We start from the raw sequence: 15,939 nt of genomic DNA on the forward strand, positions 1-15,939 counted from the left end.
ATCGATGACATGCATAAACCAAGTCAGCGAGCCTGACCACCCGATCCCGTCAGTCGCCTTTTACGACAAGCATAGTCACCTTTTACGGCAAGCATGGGTTGCTGAAGACCTATTCTACCCCGGACTCTTCACAGGTCCTTGACCCAGTTAGTAAGTGGAATGTGACTATGCATACACAGAGCCACAGACACTTGAGGTGCTGCGTCATATTCACGTGATAGTACTGAAGTGAACAACACAGATATATAGAACCGGCGGTAGAGATCGGCGGTGTATAGGGGATCAAGTATGGCAAGCAAAACTTCCTCAGTTGACCTGGTGCTTGAAGCATTAGGAGGTAGAGGACGGTACCAGAAATTTCAGTACTTTGCGAGCAATTTGTCAGCTTTATCAGCGTCGTTCCAGCTCCTCAGCATTGTATTTGTGGGTATGTAGATGTGTATTGAATAACAATATTCATACGTTTAAATGCCTCACTTAACATTCCTATTTTTGGGTGTCATACAATATAGAACATTTATATACTGAACAACAAAAGTTCCTGTGACATTGAATAAGATTTAATGAAAAGTTATGTTTTTTACCAAATCTGAAACAATTTCGGTTTGCCACAGATAAAAGCCATAAAAAAACATGTACATGCCAAAATGTCAATTTACAAATCAATACCGTGTGTGTCCACCTCTGGTTGCGATGCAAGCAACACATCTTCGTCTCATGGAATGGACCAGGCGTCGCACAAAGTCCTGTGGGATATCTGTCCATATCTGCTAGAGCATGTTTCGAAGTTCCTGGAGTGTCCAGTTTTGCTTATTGTACCAAAGGGAATCTGCTTCAGTAGATGATCGAGGCTGATTATTCTCTGGCGTTGATTTGTTTTTATAATCACAATTTGAACTAATACTATAGTGCTTGGAATCGAGTTATTGCTACTGTTACAATCTTGGTTTCATGTCGCTGATAAAAGAGTGTGAAAACACTCCAATACACAAACATTCGTATTAGATAACGGCCTTTGTCAAAACTATCTAAATAACATGACATCCTTGGATACTCACTGTGTGAAGTCGAACTGTTGATAAAATCGGCTGATTAAATCAGTTTCTTCACCACTAATACCTTGTATGATTGTTTTATAGTTTTGTTTCTGAATTGTTCATGTTAGCGATTGCACTCGACCACAAATGATGTTTCACTGATTAGGGCAGATAATAACTTCCTTCGAATTAAACGCCATGTATAATACCATCGAGGACAACATTAAGTTTTACCTTGCATAAATTATTTCAATGTTTTTGTTTTGTAGGTAGACATGTGGCCCATACCTGTAAGCAGCCGGTGAATATATCTGATATCTACCGGGTCATTGACAATGACCTCTTTCAGGCCAACAACAGTATCGTGTACTTTGAGAAATGTAACATACGGGTGGAAGCCAATATTTCTGGCAATGTCTCCACCTCCGATTTGTCCTGTATCTACGGATACGAGTATGAGGACAGGAAAGAGACTTCGTTGATGTCTGACGTGAGTTACAGGTTTGGTTCTTTTTAGTGCAAAAACAATGAAACATTGTAGTTTGATTGGAAATATGTAATATCTTCACACAGAGACAATTAAGTTAATATTTTCTTTAAATCCTTCATCTAACTTATTCGGGGGCACGGGTGGCCCAGTCGTCTAAGTCGCGCCGGGATTCGCTGTGCAGAATTGCGTCCCTTGGGAAAGCCAGAAACCTATGATTGTGGGTTCGAATCCCGGTTCGCCCCGATTATGTTTCTAGGTTTGTCAGCACCATACCCGTGCTCGTGGGTTTCACCGAAGTGGTAAACGTCTGAGACCAGCATCACTTCGGGCTTTCCTCCCACATTAAGCCGAAACGCCGTGATATAACTTGAATACTGTTAATAGCGGCCTTAAACCCAACTCACTCACTCACTCACTCATCTAAGTTATTCACTTAATCATTAATCAGCCCCGATACCTAGTAACAGTATCAAAGCAAGCAACGTATCACCGTTGCAGTACCACCACTAATATAAGTCTACGTTAAAGAATAGAAGTTACAACAGTCTCAGTGCTACAAACATACCTTGTAGTGCAAACTGTGGGCGTGGCGGCTGCTCACTGTTATTTTGCCTTCTACGCCCAATGAAATATGTTACGTCTGATTACTGAGACCGTTTATTCTCTTGCTTTGATGTTTACAGATGGACATAGTATGTGACAGATCACATTTGAGGGGATTTGCACAGACGCTGCTCATCATAGGCCAGGGTATCGGAGCTTTCATCCTCCCCGCCCTCTCGGACCGATATGGACGCCGCCCTGTTCAACTCGCCGCTCACCTTTGTGTTCTTGCATTAGGCGTGTGCGTCGCCTTCGCCCCTGACTACACTGCATTTCTTGTGATACGGGTGTTCTTGGGAATTGTGCAACAGGTAAATTTGATTTTACTACTCTTTATGCCTCCAACCTAAACAATAGAAACTTTGATCTCGAATTACAACTTCTTGAAGAATAACATCCTCTAAGGGCACTAACCGGTACTTTTCTTTATAGTCATCATCTGGTCTGTCTGCCTATCCGTATTTCATTTCCGGTGCATGGCTTGAAAGCTGTCATCGATTATTCAAATATATATTGGTATATTTTATTAACCAGGGGCTGAGATGGTGCCTTAGTTATTCTGATGGCCGGTGGGATTAGTAATCTTCTGAAGACTCTTGTCTAGCTATTGTTTTAACGCATTACAAGAAAACATCTGAAGATGTGGTATTACTTCAGAAGACATGTGTGCATCCCACAACTCCACATGTATTTTACCTATTTCACAGGGAATTGTTCTGACAAGCATAACAATAAACATTGAGCTCTTCCACTCTCGTCATCGAAAGCTATGTGGGCTCTTTGGATGCCTTCGTGGGCAACTTGCAACTCTTTAATCGCTCTAAACGCCTACTTGATGCAGAGCTACTCCTGGAGAACTACACAGCTTGTCTACTGTTCAGCGTCCTTATTGGTCTTTGTCCAGTACTTGTGAGTGAATATCCTTCATTATGGACCCGACGGCATTAGGATTTTGCTCATATATCCTTGTCCTAGGAAGCTTTGTTATTGTACGTCACTGCCTTGTGATTCTCATTGGAGCACTATTACTTTCGGTGGAAACTACTATTGTTGGTAGGGGACATACTAAATCAATAAGCTTAACACATGATGCTTTAATGCCTCAGAGATGTTCTATTTGACCGTATGTGTGAAATGGATATTCAGAAGACTTTGACATGAAACAACCTGATTTACCTTTGTGGGGCGGTCGGGTAGCATATGAGTGAGTGAGTGAGTGAGTGAGTTGGGCGTGTAAGCTTAATGTGGGAGGAAAGCCCGAAGTGATGCAGGTCTTAGACGTTTACCACTTCAGTGAAACCCACGAGCACGGGTATGGTGCTGACAAACCTAGAAACATAATCGGGGCGAACCGGGATTCGAACCCACAATCATAGGTTTCTGGCGTACCCAAGGGACGCAACTCTGCACAGCGAATCGCGGCGCCTTAGACGACTGGGCCACCCGTGCCCCCGGGTAGCCTATGAGAATTGAGATTTGCTGATATGGCAACGCACCAATTGAATGAGTGTTCAGTTATATTTCTGGGTAAATTTTGTCAAAGTTTCTAAAATTTAACATTACCTTGTCCAAATGATTTGATGACAATAAAAACCGATCGTCCAAACGCATCACAACAAAGGCCATGGCAACTCGATGCACATGAGTTTCGTGCAAATTGAAATGCCATGCGTTCCCCCCATTTCGTGCCCTTTAAAAATCCACCCAGATCGGATAACATTCATTCGTTATTGAATTGCTACCACATGCCAAGATTGACAAGAAATCAACGACACCAAGCCCTTGAACGATTGCAAGCTGGACAAACTGCCCGGCAAGTAGCCAATGCATTTCAAGTCCACGTAAGGACCATATACAGGCTCCAGCAACGGTACCAGACCACCAGCACTATAGATTACCGACCACGTAGTGGAAGACCAAGGGTCACCATCCGGCGTCAGAATCGTCAGATTGTGCGACAGCATCTTCAAGATCACTTCGTTACTGCTGCGAAAACTGCTCTACATACCATGGGGACGATTGAGGAGCAGACACCTTCACAGGCCACACCGAGGACCGATTCTGACATCACCCCTATCTCAACAGCACACACAGAGAGAGAGAGAGAGAGAGAGAGAGAGAGAGAGAGAGAGAGAGAGAGAGAGAGAGAGAGAGAGAGAGAGAGAGAGAGAGAGAGAGAGAGAGAGAGAGAGAGAGAGAGTCTGCGACGCCGTGGGGAACATTATTCGGATCCTTGTGTTGTTGAGAAAGACTCGTGGGGTGGTCTGAGGATCATGGTGTTGGGTGGAATTGGTCTTGCACAGAGAATCGACCCTGTTGTCTTCCAGGACATCGGTCCAGGTTGGGGCAATGGTGAGACAAGAGACTTCCTCCAGTAGAATGGCATCAGAACCATGCAGTGGCCTGCCCTCAGTTCCGATTTAAATCCCATTGAGCACTTGTGGGACGAGATTAAAAGACGGCTGAATGACGTTCGACCAAGGCCAACAACTGCAGCTGAACTGCGTCACGCGTTCCTCAGAGCGTGGGCCTATGGCATTCATCAACCGCCTTATCCATTCCATGCATCGACGTTACACGGCAGTCATCAATGAACATGGCGAACACACGAGATACTGACTTGTGATGGCATTTTCTCAGAGACTAGTGTTGTGTTTCACTTTAAGAACATTTGACACTTTAATTTAAACCTTGATGATCAGTTTTGCCAAGTTTCGTCGTTTTAAGAGCTCTCAAAGTATGTTTACAGTGTTTCTCATATATCTATCCATGGTGACGGTTTTTTTTGCTGTTCAGTATAGTATATTTACTGTTAAATATATCACAAAGTAACATCTCACGCATTACTTAATTACAGCATGATCATCACTATGTTGATAAATAATATATGGTATATACATATATAGTTTAAGAATAAACTATGGAAACATTCTAAAACATTCTGTCTATTCTTTGTAGGCAGAAATGTGCCCCATGCCCGCAAGCAGCCGGTGAATATATCTGATCTCTACTAGGTCATCGGCAATTACTTTTTACAGGCCAACAACAGTTTGGTCTACTTTGAGAAATGTAAATATTAAATTTATAAGGCTTCTCATATTCATTCTGTCGATCTACCATTTTCAGCATTCTGGACGAATCTCTGTCTTGGTTGATCACCAACAACAAGACCAAGCAGGTCACCAAGAATCTCAAAAAAGCAGCTCGCATCAGCGGTAAAGACTATCAAACTGTTTTGAATGTTTACAAGGACCTACAGAAGAAACAGGAGTCTGAGAAGAGCCTCACTGCGTCTTTACTGGGAAGCAAAGACCAGGGTGTAAATGGGGAGAAGTCGGATCTAAAAGAGAAGGATAAAACCAAACCATCCTTTCTAGAAATGATGAAAAGAAAACTGCTGGCCGCGAATGTGTTTGTATTGTGGTTTACATGGTACGTCAGCCCTCTTTTCCTTTTCCATTAGCTCAGTCATAATGACAGTGCTTACTGGTATTGTAATACTTGGCTCAAATCAAGAAGAAAATCAACAATTTAAAAACAATGTCCCTTCCGGAAATAAACACTTTCGTTGCATTTTGAGTGACTGCAAACAATACAGCTGAGTTGCGTCCTGTCAGAATCTGATAATTGTGTGTTTGAATCATTGTTACTGGTGAATGGTTACTGATGTATATCTTGTCTCGGATCGAGAAAAATCAACAAATGTTGCTCTGACACTTGTTGTTTAATGAACTGGCATATTGCTTACTGCGGAGTAAAGCAACTAGCGGTGCTCCTTTTTTTTGCGTTGTTGTAATGCTAGTTTATGAAATTTCAGGATAACAGACAGTTTAACAGTGTTTGGTCTCTTCATGACGTCAGATTCCCTCGCCGGTGGAACTCACCTCAATTTCGTGCTCTACTCTCTCCTTGAGGTCCCGGCAGTTCTTGTGTTATACTTCATGGTGGACAGGTACGCTCTTTCACTTAACTGATGTGTATCACTTAAACTAACTGAATTATGTACGTTCAGGTAAAGGAGAATGGATGGCCCAGTTTCTGTGTTCTGAGTTCTGGTTCGTATACCAGATTTACCCTGAAATACATGATTCCAAGTTCACCATTTTGATACCCGTGCTCATGGGTTTCATCGAAGCGATCACCGTCTAGGAACTGCATCACTTTAGGCGCTTTCCTCAACTGACATGACTGAAAATCCCAGCTGTCTCCTACACACATTAATTTTCAGTGATCCATTCATATAATTTTCACTGCTATTTTGCCAGTTATCTGTTTCGGCGGATAATCGAAAAAGGTCATGCTTTGATCTTATTTATATAATATTAAATAATGCGACTTTATTTTTTTTGTTATTAATAACGGTATCTGTATCACCTATCCAGCATGTTTAAGGGGCCAGATGACACGGCGATAGTAGTTGTTTGGATGAAGTGGGAACGTAGCCACAGATGTATATGTGCGATAAGGTTTTAGCTGATCGACAGCCTACTTGACTATTGACAACAAAACGATTAACAATAAGAGTTAATGAGTGAACTGTTGAATGCCTCAGGCAGCAATAATCTAGCTGTACCATAGCGACCCCTAAATAATCGAGTTTGCACCAGACAAACCAGTAACTGTTTATGCGTTTGTTTATTTGTTGTTTAACGCAACACTCAGCAATATTCCAGCTATATGACGGCGGTCTGTAAATAATCGAGTCTTGACAAGACAATCCAGTGGGCTATATCATGAGCATCGATGAAGCGATTTGGGATATGATGACATGCATCAACCAAGTCGGCAAGCCGGACCACCCGATCCCATTAGTCGCCTTTTACGACAAGCATAGTCGCCATATACAGCAAGAATGGGTTGCTGAAGACCTATTCTATCCCGGATCTTCAGGGCTCAACCAGTAACTGAACATTTGATCAACATCAACGACATTACGACATGGTGGCACACAATTCGCCTCAATCTACATTTGAACCCAACTCACTTAAACTTCTCATTCTACAAGTATTGAAATGGAGCATACATTTAGAGTGATAATGTAACTCATATTTCCTTACGCTGTTAGTATCAATACTACTTTATTATGTATGGCAGATATGGTCGTAAGAAAACTAGCATGACTCAACATGGCATCGCTGGCATTGCTCTGCTTGTGGCCACGGTCTTCAAATCTAAAGGCGGTAAGTCCTGAAATCAAATATTTATTTATACTCTTTGTAAGATAAAAAGCACTTGCTTTCAATCATTCTGCAGGGTAAAACACACACAAAAAATTAGTTTTATTTCTCTTTTACCACGGGGGCATGGGTGGCCCAGTCATCTGTGTAGCCGAAATTCGCTGAGTAGAGTTGCGTCCCTTGGGTATGCCAGCATCATACCCGTGCTCGTTGGTTTCGCCAAAGTGGAAAACCTCTGTACCACTGGAGACTTTCCTCCCACAGGAAACTGACACATGGTAATATGACTGAAATACTGTCTTCATTAATGTTCATCTTACAAAACTTCGTTCAAGAATTACAAGTGAAACTCAAATGCTTGACAGGGAAAATCGGAGACTTGGCACATGGACTAGCGATGTTCTTAGTTTCGTTGAGAACAAGGAGTGAGTGAGTGATTGAGTGAGTTGGGTTTAACACCGCTTTTAACAGATTCCAGTTATATCGTGGCGTGTCAGCTTAATGTGGGAGGAAAGCCCGAAGTGATGCAGGTCTTAGACGTTTACCACTTCGGTGAAACCCACGAGCAAGGGTATGGTGCTGACAAACCTAGAAACATAATCGGGGCGAACCGGGATTCGAACCCACAATCATAGGTTTCTGGCATGCCCAAGGGACGCAACTCTGCACAGCGAATCGCGGCGCGACTTAGACGACTGGGCCCCGTTGAGAACAAGGAGGAAAAGAATATTTTCCCAACTTCCAGCTATACACTGGTTATTTAAACACACAATGACACTTAGAAAGTGGTCAAATGTAACAAATGTTAAATTTAGGATCACACTTTCGAAGTAAAGTACAGATTCTCGTTCATGTTAGGTTGAGTCCCATCCAGTATTCGAACCCACACTGCCAGAGTGAGGCACCTTATCGCCAGCACACAAAGTCAGCGATCTCACCCGCTCATCCACTGAGGCTTCTACGAAATGAAAGTTCGACAACTGGCAGTCTAGATCCCATACTTTGTGTACCCCTCTGACAAGTGTAAATTGACATGACTCCCATGGCCGAAAGCTATGAACCTTCAATGTCATTTGGAAAGTGGTCAAATGCAACAAATGTTATTATATTTAAGATAAAACTTTCTAAGTAAAGTATCGTGGCTGAGTGGGTTAGATCGCTGACTGTGTGCTGGCGATTAGATGACTCACTCTGGCAGTGTGGGTTCGAATCCTGGCTGGGACTCAGCCCAAAACAGTACTAAAATCTGTATTTCACTAAGAAAGTGTTATCCCAAATATAACATCTATTAAATGGCATTTGTGTGTTCACATGGTCATATGACTGGAATACTGTCCTAAACGGTGTTAACCCAAAATCATCCTCAGCAACTATAGATTGTAATGTTTTGGTTAGGTAGTTATCAGGGCCGCGCGGTGAGGTCAGCGTTGAATGACACTCCGATCTTGATCGTATAGCATGCTGGTATTTCGAACATTTTATTACCACATGGTTGCAGGAGGCAGCATATGGTCTGCGATTGCTGTCCAAGTGTTCTCCTGTATCGGGATGTTCGGGGCGTCGGGAGCATGGGCAACGTCCTGCCTTTTCACACCAGAAATGTTTCCAACAAATTTGAGGTCAGTCTCGTTTTAAGTGATTACATCAACCCGCAGTACATATACATAAATTTCACTGACACTCTTTCAATTAATTTATGATCAAACACATCCGAACATTGGGAGACTGACACGGTTGTTTCAGGCTCTGCAATTCACTACACTGAGTTTTGTATACATTTGAACTTGTAATGTAGAATTCTAAACTCCTTTTTTATATTTATGTGATAGACACCTAGGGCATAGGTGTAATAATACAGTAAAAAGGAAATAACTCATTTTAGAAATTTTGGACTTGGGACTTCTTCTGCCTTTGCTCGACTTGGGGGAATGTTGGCTCCATTCGCGAGTCTCCTTGTAAGTATCACCAGTTGCATCGTCAACTCTCAGTTGTATCATTATTACCATGTGTTGAGTATCAAAGTATCAAACTGCTGAATGCGTATCAAACGCAGTTGCATGATTGAGTGAGTTAAATTATTACGGTTCAGTGCAGATTTTAACACCATTCAAACAATATTCCAGCTGAAGACACCAGATATGGGCTTTACACCACTCGCGATCGGCTACCCCACCGCTCCCCAGTTACATGAATATCTAAAACCTCTTATTTTATATCGTGTTATGTCATTTAAACTGAAATTCAGTAACATGTGTATCAGTTTTCCTCAAACAGACAATATTGTCTCCTCTGGTAGCATTTCGTTGGAATTTATCGCCAGAAGGTAGGTAGCTGTTCAAAACATTTAGTCAGTCAGTCAAATTCCTATTCCAATGTCCCTTGGAAGCAAATTCAAAACAAATCCTTGATGTAGCCTTCTTATCCTCGCCCTTTAAGTTAACGACGTCTAATCTGATTGGAAAATGGTGTCAAACTGTCATGTGTGAATGAATGTATGTAGCTTCAAATGAATATGATATGAACGGTAGCCAATCTTTCTCTCAAACAAGCAGTTACTCCAGCCAGTGTGTTGAACGATTATGTGAAATAATGTAAGAAGTAGCTGAAAATGTAATCTCATGGCAGTGCTTTTGACTTGTTGGTTTGTTGATTAACGCCGCATTCAGCAATATTCCAACTTTCTGTCTGGAAATAATCGAGTCTGGATCATACAATCCAGTGATTGGCATCAGCAACATCTGTCGCCTTTATTTATGATTATGGAAATCATTTTGTCGTTTGTATTTGTTGTAATTTTGTTTACTTAACGTACGTGTCTAGTAATTTGCGTGTTGGATATGTAACAGTTAGTGTTATTACCGAGTGTTTATTTACTTTAATGCACATTTATGTGATTATGCGACCACAGGCTGAGCACGTTGAGTGGGCCCCTGGAACCATCTTCGGTGTGTGCTGTCTACTGGTCACCGTCCTAGTGAACATCCTGCCAGAGACGATGGGGAAAGAACTCCCTCAAACCCTGGATGACGTGGAAGCATGGCATAAGAAGACGGACGCCAAGACAGCAGATGCGAAGAACATTCGTCCGTAGTGCCTTGGCACTTAGTCTTTTAGACATAGACTTTTCTGTTCTTCAAATTCGAGAAACTAATTAAGTGTGAATTTAGGTTAACATTACGTGTTGGATGTAAGTAAGCTTGATATCCTGGTGTATATATGACTGTAGAAGTTGTGACATGTCTAACATTTGCGTACAAATAAATAAATGACTGTTGTACTCTGGTAACAAAGAATTACTGGGACTGCCTTTATTTATTTAACAGTGTGCGGCCAGCACATTGACATGCACTTACACTTACAACTGCTGCACCTGCTTAAATGACCCGTGAAGATCCTGGGTAGAATAGGTTTTCAGCAACCAATGCGGGATCGGGTGGTCAGGATCGCTGAACTGGTTGATGCATGTCATCGTATTCCAATTGCGTGTATCGATGTTCATGATGTCGATCACCGGATTGTCTGGTCCAGACTTGATTATTTACAGACCGCCGTCATACAACTGGAAGTGCGGTGTTAACCAACAAACAAACAAAACCTGCATAAATATCAACACCTACATCTAGACTACATATACACCTGTCCTTTCACCTAAACCTGAAACCTGTTTCTGTACAAACACCTACACCTGCACCTGCACCTACACCTGCACCTACACTTGCACCTGCACCTACACTTACACCTACACCAATACGTTAATTTTAGAAATGACCCCAATATGTCTGCCATAAAACGCTTTGAAAGCTTTATTAAGGCCTTGGGACCCGTGAAGATCCGGGGTAGAATAGGTCGTCAGCAACCCATGCTTGCCGTAAAAGGCGACTATGCTTGTCGTAAAAGGCGACTAACGGGATCGGTTGGGCAGGCTCGCTGACTTGGTTGATGCATGTCATCGATTCCAATTGCGTGGATCGATGCTCATGATGTCGATCACTGGATTGTCTGGTCCAGACTCGATTATTTACAGACCGCCGTCATATAGCTGGAAGTGCGGTGTTAAACAACAAACAAACAAAACCTGCATAAATATCAACACCTACATCTTGACTACATATACACCTGTCCTTTCACCTAAACCTGAAACCTGTTTCTGTACAAACACCTACACCTGCACCTACACTTGCACCTGCACCTACACCAATACGTTAATTTTAGAAATGACCCCAATATGTCTGCCATAAAACGCTTTGAAAGCTTTATTAAGGCCTTGGGACCCGTGAAGATCCGGGATAGAATAGGTCGTCAGCAACCCATGCTTGCCGTAAAAGGCGACTATGCTTGTCGTAAAAGGCGACTAACGGGATCGGTTGGGCAGGCTCGCTGACTTTGTTGATGCATGTCATCGATTCCAATTGCGTGGATCGATGCTCATGATCTCGATCACTGGATTGTCTGGTCCAGACTCGATTATTTACAGACCGCCGTCATATAGCTGGAAGTGCGGTGTTAAACAACAAACAAACAAAACCTGCATAAATATCAACATCTACATCTAGACTACATATACACCTGTCCTTTTATACACCGACCCTTCCGTGGAATGACCTTGACCCGTCTACACCGTCAACGCAGACTTCAATGGACACGAACTGTACGTCAGTGGCAGCAACGTGACGGGGCGAGAGTGCTCTTTACAGATGAAAGTCTGTTCTGTCTGTTAAGGAACGATGGCAGAGTTCAAGTTTTTCGACGAAGGGGAGAGCGACTGGCTCCAAACTTCATTAGAGAAGTTCACCCGTTTGGAGGTGGAGGCGTCATGGTATGGGGTGGCATTTGTGGCCAGATTACAACACGGCTGGTTATCATCCGAGGAAACCTGAATGCTCAGCGATACAGGGATGAAGTGTTGAGACTTGTTGTGGTGCCCTTTATTCAACATCAGCCAAGAAGATCAATTTTGCAACAAGACAACGCAAGGCCTCACACTGCCCGAATTGTTCAAGACTTCCTGAACAACGTTAACGTCAACGTATTGCCCTGGCCACCTTGTTCTCCAGACACGAACCCCATTGAACATCTCTGGGATCATTATGATCGTCACCTGAGACAACATGTACCGCCTCCAGCGAACTGACAGGAACTCTATTGAACTTATTGAACAGGATTCCTGTTGACATTATCCGCCGACTGACGACGTCAATGAGGAGGCGTGTGTTGGCGTGATGGATGCCCAGGGTGGTCACACTCGCTATTGATGACGTGTTACCTGACTACCTGAGTCATTAATGGACTCTTCATGAACTTTTTCAATGAACTCTGATTTGTGTAATTTTATATTTGGACCCCTTGACTCTTTCTTTGTGTATTGCGGAGAATGCAATATCGGCATTACAATGCATTTTCATTCTAATTCATGGAAAATGATTTCTGTTTATAAGTTAATCATCACAAATCTCATATATGCCTTTGTTTTTGGTGTTTGGTCAAGTGAAGTCGGTGAAAACTTTTGCCCGGTAGTTTATATCACCGGTTGTTAAACGGTTAAACATGGCTACTTAATGCATGCGGTGGCAGCCAGTTTGACTGCCATTTGGGATTTCAATATAATGCAAGGCTGCGATGTTTTAGGTTAATACAGAAATGCAATCTTTGACCCCCAGACCTGTGCAAAGACACCAAAATGACTGTCCTAACTGCTCTTTGACCGGGGGATATGGCCACTTGTATGTGGTAATAATCATTTTGGCGTCCATTTTGGATTTTCATATAAAAAACATGCTCCGGTGGTTTTGGTAAAGGCAGAATGAAATCTTTGACCCCTCAAACCTAGTCATAGACACCAGAATGACCGTCCAAACTGCTCTATGAGCTTAGATATGGCCACTTATATGTGGTAACACGTATTTTGGCTGCCATTTTGAAAAAAGGTGATAACACCCTAAAAGCTGCCACCGCTGCAATGCGTCACACATTTTCCAACTCTAGGGGTCCATACCTTGCCCAAAATCGCTATGAGCATTATTCCTCTAACTTGATACCGGTGGCCAAAATTTTGGACCGAGGCTGATGGCCTATTTCACCTAAACCTGAAAGCTGTTTCTGTACAAACACCTACACTTGCACCTGCACCTACACTTACACCTACACCTAAACGTCAATTTTAGAAATGACCCCAATATGTCTGACATAAAACGCTTTGAAAGCTTTATTAAGGCCTTGAATGAAGTAACCCTGATCAAACAGCTTTTGAACAAGAATCATATGATGCTCTTAAAAGTTTTCATTGAAAGAGCATGCTCGACCTTACCTTAAAAGCTGTTCGATATTGAACGAAATCAGGTCATCGATATATCTGAAACTGAAGTTCTTGGACAAATTCCCTTGTTTTGAGTTTGCCAGTTCGAGCAACAAGAAACAGGATGCTCATGTTTAAAGAAACAGATCAGCATGAGGGGGCGTCCAAGTGGTGCTCATGGGGAAGCTTAATCCTTGCCCAGATGTCCTATCCGCAAATTTCACAAACAATGTCATCTGTGTGGAAAAATATATCTCAGCTAACCGTCAAAAGTGGTGACACCAGGTGTTCGCGAGAAAGATAAGCTTTCCTGTCGGTATTGTTTCTAGTCCAGCATTGCACATTTTAGCAGTAAAGTTCAGATGCCATTTGCTCTCAGTTTTCCCAAATTGTCCTGAACGTTTGAAGATAGAGATGTAACTATGGATAAGGTCTGCACGTTTGGTAACAAATAAACCTTGGATCAATAACTGAAGTTATCCTTTGGGTACAAAGTTGAAAAATCAAATGTTTCAACGTAATTGCATTTAATGAGATTTATGAAAAAAAAGGTAATCATGTGATTCTCGTCTAGTTTGAATTAAGATATCCATTGTGCTTGAGACGACAAAAGAACGGCCACTGATATTTGTCATGCTAGAGGGGGTCATGCTAGATCCCGTCTTCAAATAGTAAATGTGCTCATGCACATATTTACATAAATGATACACATGAAATTTCGTCGCCATGACTTTGCAAGCAGGCATAAGTAAGTCCAAGGCAACTGGGATCTAGGTGACGGGAGCAAGGGATTATTTGTTGTTTAGACGTCAAGAATGGCAGATAAGAGCCTGAAAATTGACCCAGTACTTGAAGCATTAGGAGGCAGAGGACGCAATCCGATTTTTCAATACTTCTTGTGTCTTTTTTCGAACTTCTCAGCGGCGTTCCAGCTCTACAACATTATTTTTGTTGGTAAGTTGTATTGACTTCTTGATGACAATATATATTGAACCGCAAAAGAAACGTCACCCCAAGTTACATTGCATGAAAAGTTGTCATTTAAATATTTGGGTAATTTTGGTCAAAGTTTCTAAAATTAAACATTACCTTGTCCGGAAAGATGAAATTTTATGATAAAAACAAAGCAGATGACAATAAAACCGATCGCCCAAACGCATCACGGCAAAGGCCATGGTAACCCATGGTCTTTTCTGACCGCTATGGACGTCGCCCAGTCTTCCTCATCTCACACTTCTGTTTCCTGGCAATAGGCGTGAGTGTGGCCTTTTCCCCAAACTACACTGCATTCCTTGCAATACGACTGTTCTTGGGCATTGTGCAACAGGTGAGAGGAACAGAATTCATTCAGTGTAGCAAATAAACATACCATTTCACTGTAGAAATAGGTAATGCGTATATATCGCCATATTAAAAATAATTTACAAGTTAAATCTGCTGGTAGCCTAGCTATACATCTACATCTCGTATATCAGAGTATAATCTCCATTCTACCAGGGCGAAATTAAAATTAAGCTCTTTGGTATTGGCGAAGATATTAAATGAAGCACTATTAATTGAGCATAAGTTGAGCAGTGTGGCATGGTTTGATCTGCATTAAGGAAACACAATGATGTTACTTAAAGCATGCTGCTCTATATATTCTTTTTCCCTCTACATTATTTTATTTACTCGCATATAGAACAGACATTGAAAGTGTTGAGCACAACTACTTCGAAAGCAAGAACTAAGTAGACAACCGTAATGTATATCGGGCTCATTATTTCATAAGAATGACGTCAACTAAGCTCTGATTTTTAGAAGCGACCCGTCGCACGCCACTGCTTCACCAAATATGAACGTAAACGATAACATCCTGTATTTGTTTTTTTATATTTGGCCCATTTCTTGAGCGGAATATATTGGTCCATTACAAGTGCTTCTTGATTAAATGTGATCCCATGGTGTCGAGACAGATCAGTGATTTCTTTATAACTTCCATTTTTCTCCTTAGGGTAATATATCTCAGATTGTGTCCTTCTAATCTTTGCAGGGCCTCGTCATGACCAAACACACCATTGGCGTTGAGATGTTCCTCACACGTCATCGAAAACTCAGCGGACTATTGAACAGCTTCGTATGGTCGGCTTGCACCGCCTTAATCGCTCTGATTGCCTACCTAATGCAGACTTACTCCTGGAGAACTACACAGCTTGTCTACTCGTCAGTCTCTTTATACGCCATCGTTCAATTCTTGTAAGTTTTTCCTCTCGTGAATCCGATCCCCAGTACCGCGCATGTCTGTCCAAAAAGTAGCTTGTACCTCAAATGGTCTAAAGAGCTAACTAGGTTCCTAGTGCC

General features: G+C 42.1%; 2 protein-coding genes across 2 annotated transcripts; both read left to right on the plus strand.

Annotated features, from left to right (window-relative positions):
* The first annotated feature begins 270 nt into the window (after positions 1-270).
* On the plus strand, positions 271-5,391 carry LOC124134248 (solute carrier family 22 member 8-like). Its single transcript, XM_048403075.1, has 5 exons — positions 271-427; positions 1,307-1,527; positions 2,211-2,441; positions 2,838-3,039; positions 5,257-5,391. The coding sequence occupies exons 1-4, from the start codon at positions 289-291 to the stop codon at positions 2,943-2,945; spliced, it is 699 nt and encodes a 232-aa protein (XP_048259032.1). The 5' UTR covers positions 271-288; the 3' UTR covers positions 2,946-3,039; positions 5,257-5,391.
* A 3,344-nt stretch (positions 5,392-8,735) lies between these two features.
* LOC124134265 (solute carrier family 22 member 8-like) lies at positions 8,736-10,553 on the plus strand. The gene is made up of 3 exons (XM_048403081.1): positions 8,736-8,926; positions 9,190-9,262; positions 10,216-10,553. Exons 1-3 carry the CDS (start codon positions 8,766-8,768, stop codon positions 10,396-10,398), a joined length of 417 nt encoding a protein of 138 aa, XP_048259038.1. The 5' UTR covers positions 8,736-8,765; the 3' UTR covers positions 10,399-10,553.
* The last annotated feature ends 5,386 nt before the right edge of the window (positions 10,554-15,939 follow it).

This window comes from Haliotis rufescens, unplaced genomic scaffold (assembly GCF_023055435.1).
Source record: "Haliotis rufescens isolate VD_foot unplaced genomic scaffold, xgHalRufe1.0.p SCAF_1, whole genome shotgun sequence".
Lineage (NCBI taxonomy): Eukaryota > Metazoa > Mollusca > Gastropoda > Lepetellida > Haliotidae > Haliotis > Haliotis rufescens.

What these genes read in the sequence shown, in the direction of transcription:
- LOC124134248 (XM_048403075.1), top strand. Translation starts at nt 289, where the DNA reads ATGGCAAGCAAAACTTCCTCAGTTGACCTGGTGCTTGAAGCATTAGGA. An exon ending in CCTCAGCATTGTATTTGTGG is followed by an intron (nt 428 to 1,306) that starts GTATGTAGATGT and finishes TTTGTTTTGTAG; the next exon opens with GTAGACATGTGGCCCATACC. An exon ending in AGACTTCGTTGATGTCTGAC is followed by an intron (nt 1,528 to 2,210) that starts GTGAGTTACAGG and finishes TGATGTTTACAG; the next exon opens with ATGGACATAGTATGTGACAG.
- LOC124134265 (XM_048403081.1), top strand. Translation starts at nt 8,766, where the DNA reads ATGCTGGTATTTCGAACATTTTATTACCACATGGTTGCAGGAGGCAGC. An exon ending in ATGTTTCCAACAAATTTGAG is followed by an intron (nt 8,927 to 9,189) that starts GTCAGTCTCGTT and finishes AACTCATTTTAG; the next exon opens with AAATTTTGGACTTGGGACTT. An exon ending in CTCCATTCGCGAGTCTCCTT is followed by an intron (nt 9,263 to 10,215) that starts GTAAGTATCACC and finishes ATGCGACCACAG; the next exon opens with GCTGAGCACGTTGAGTGGGC.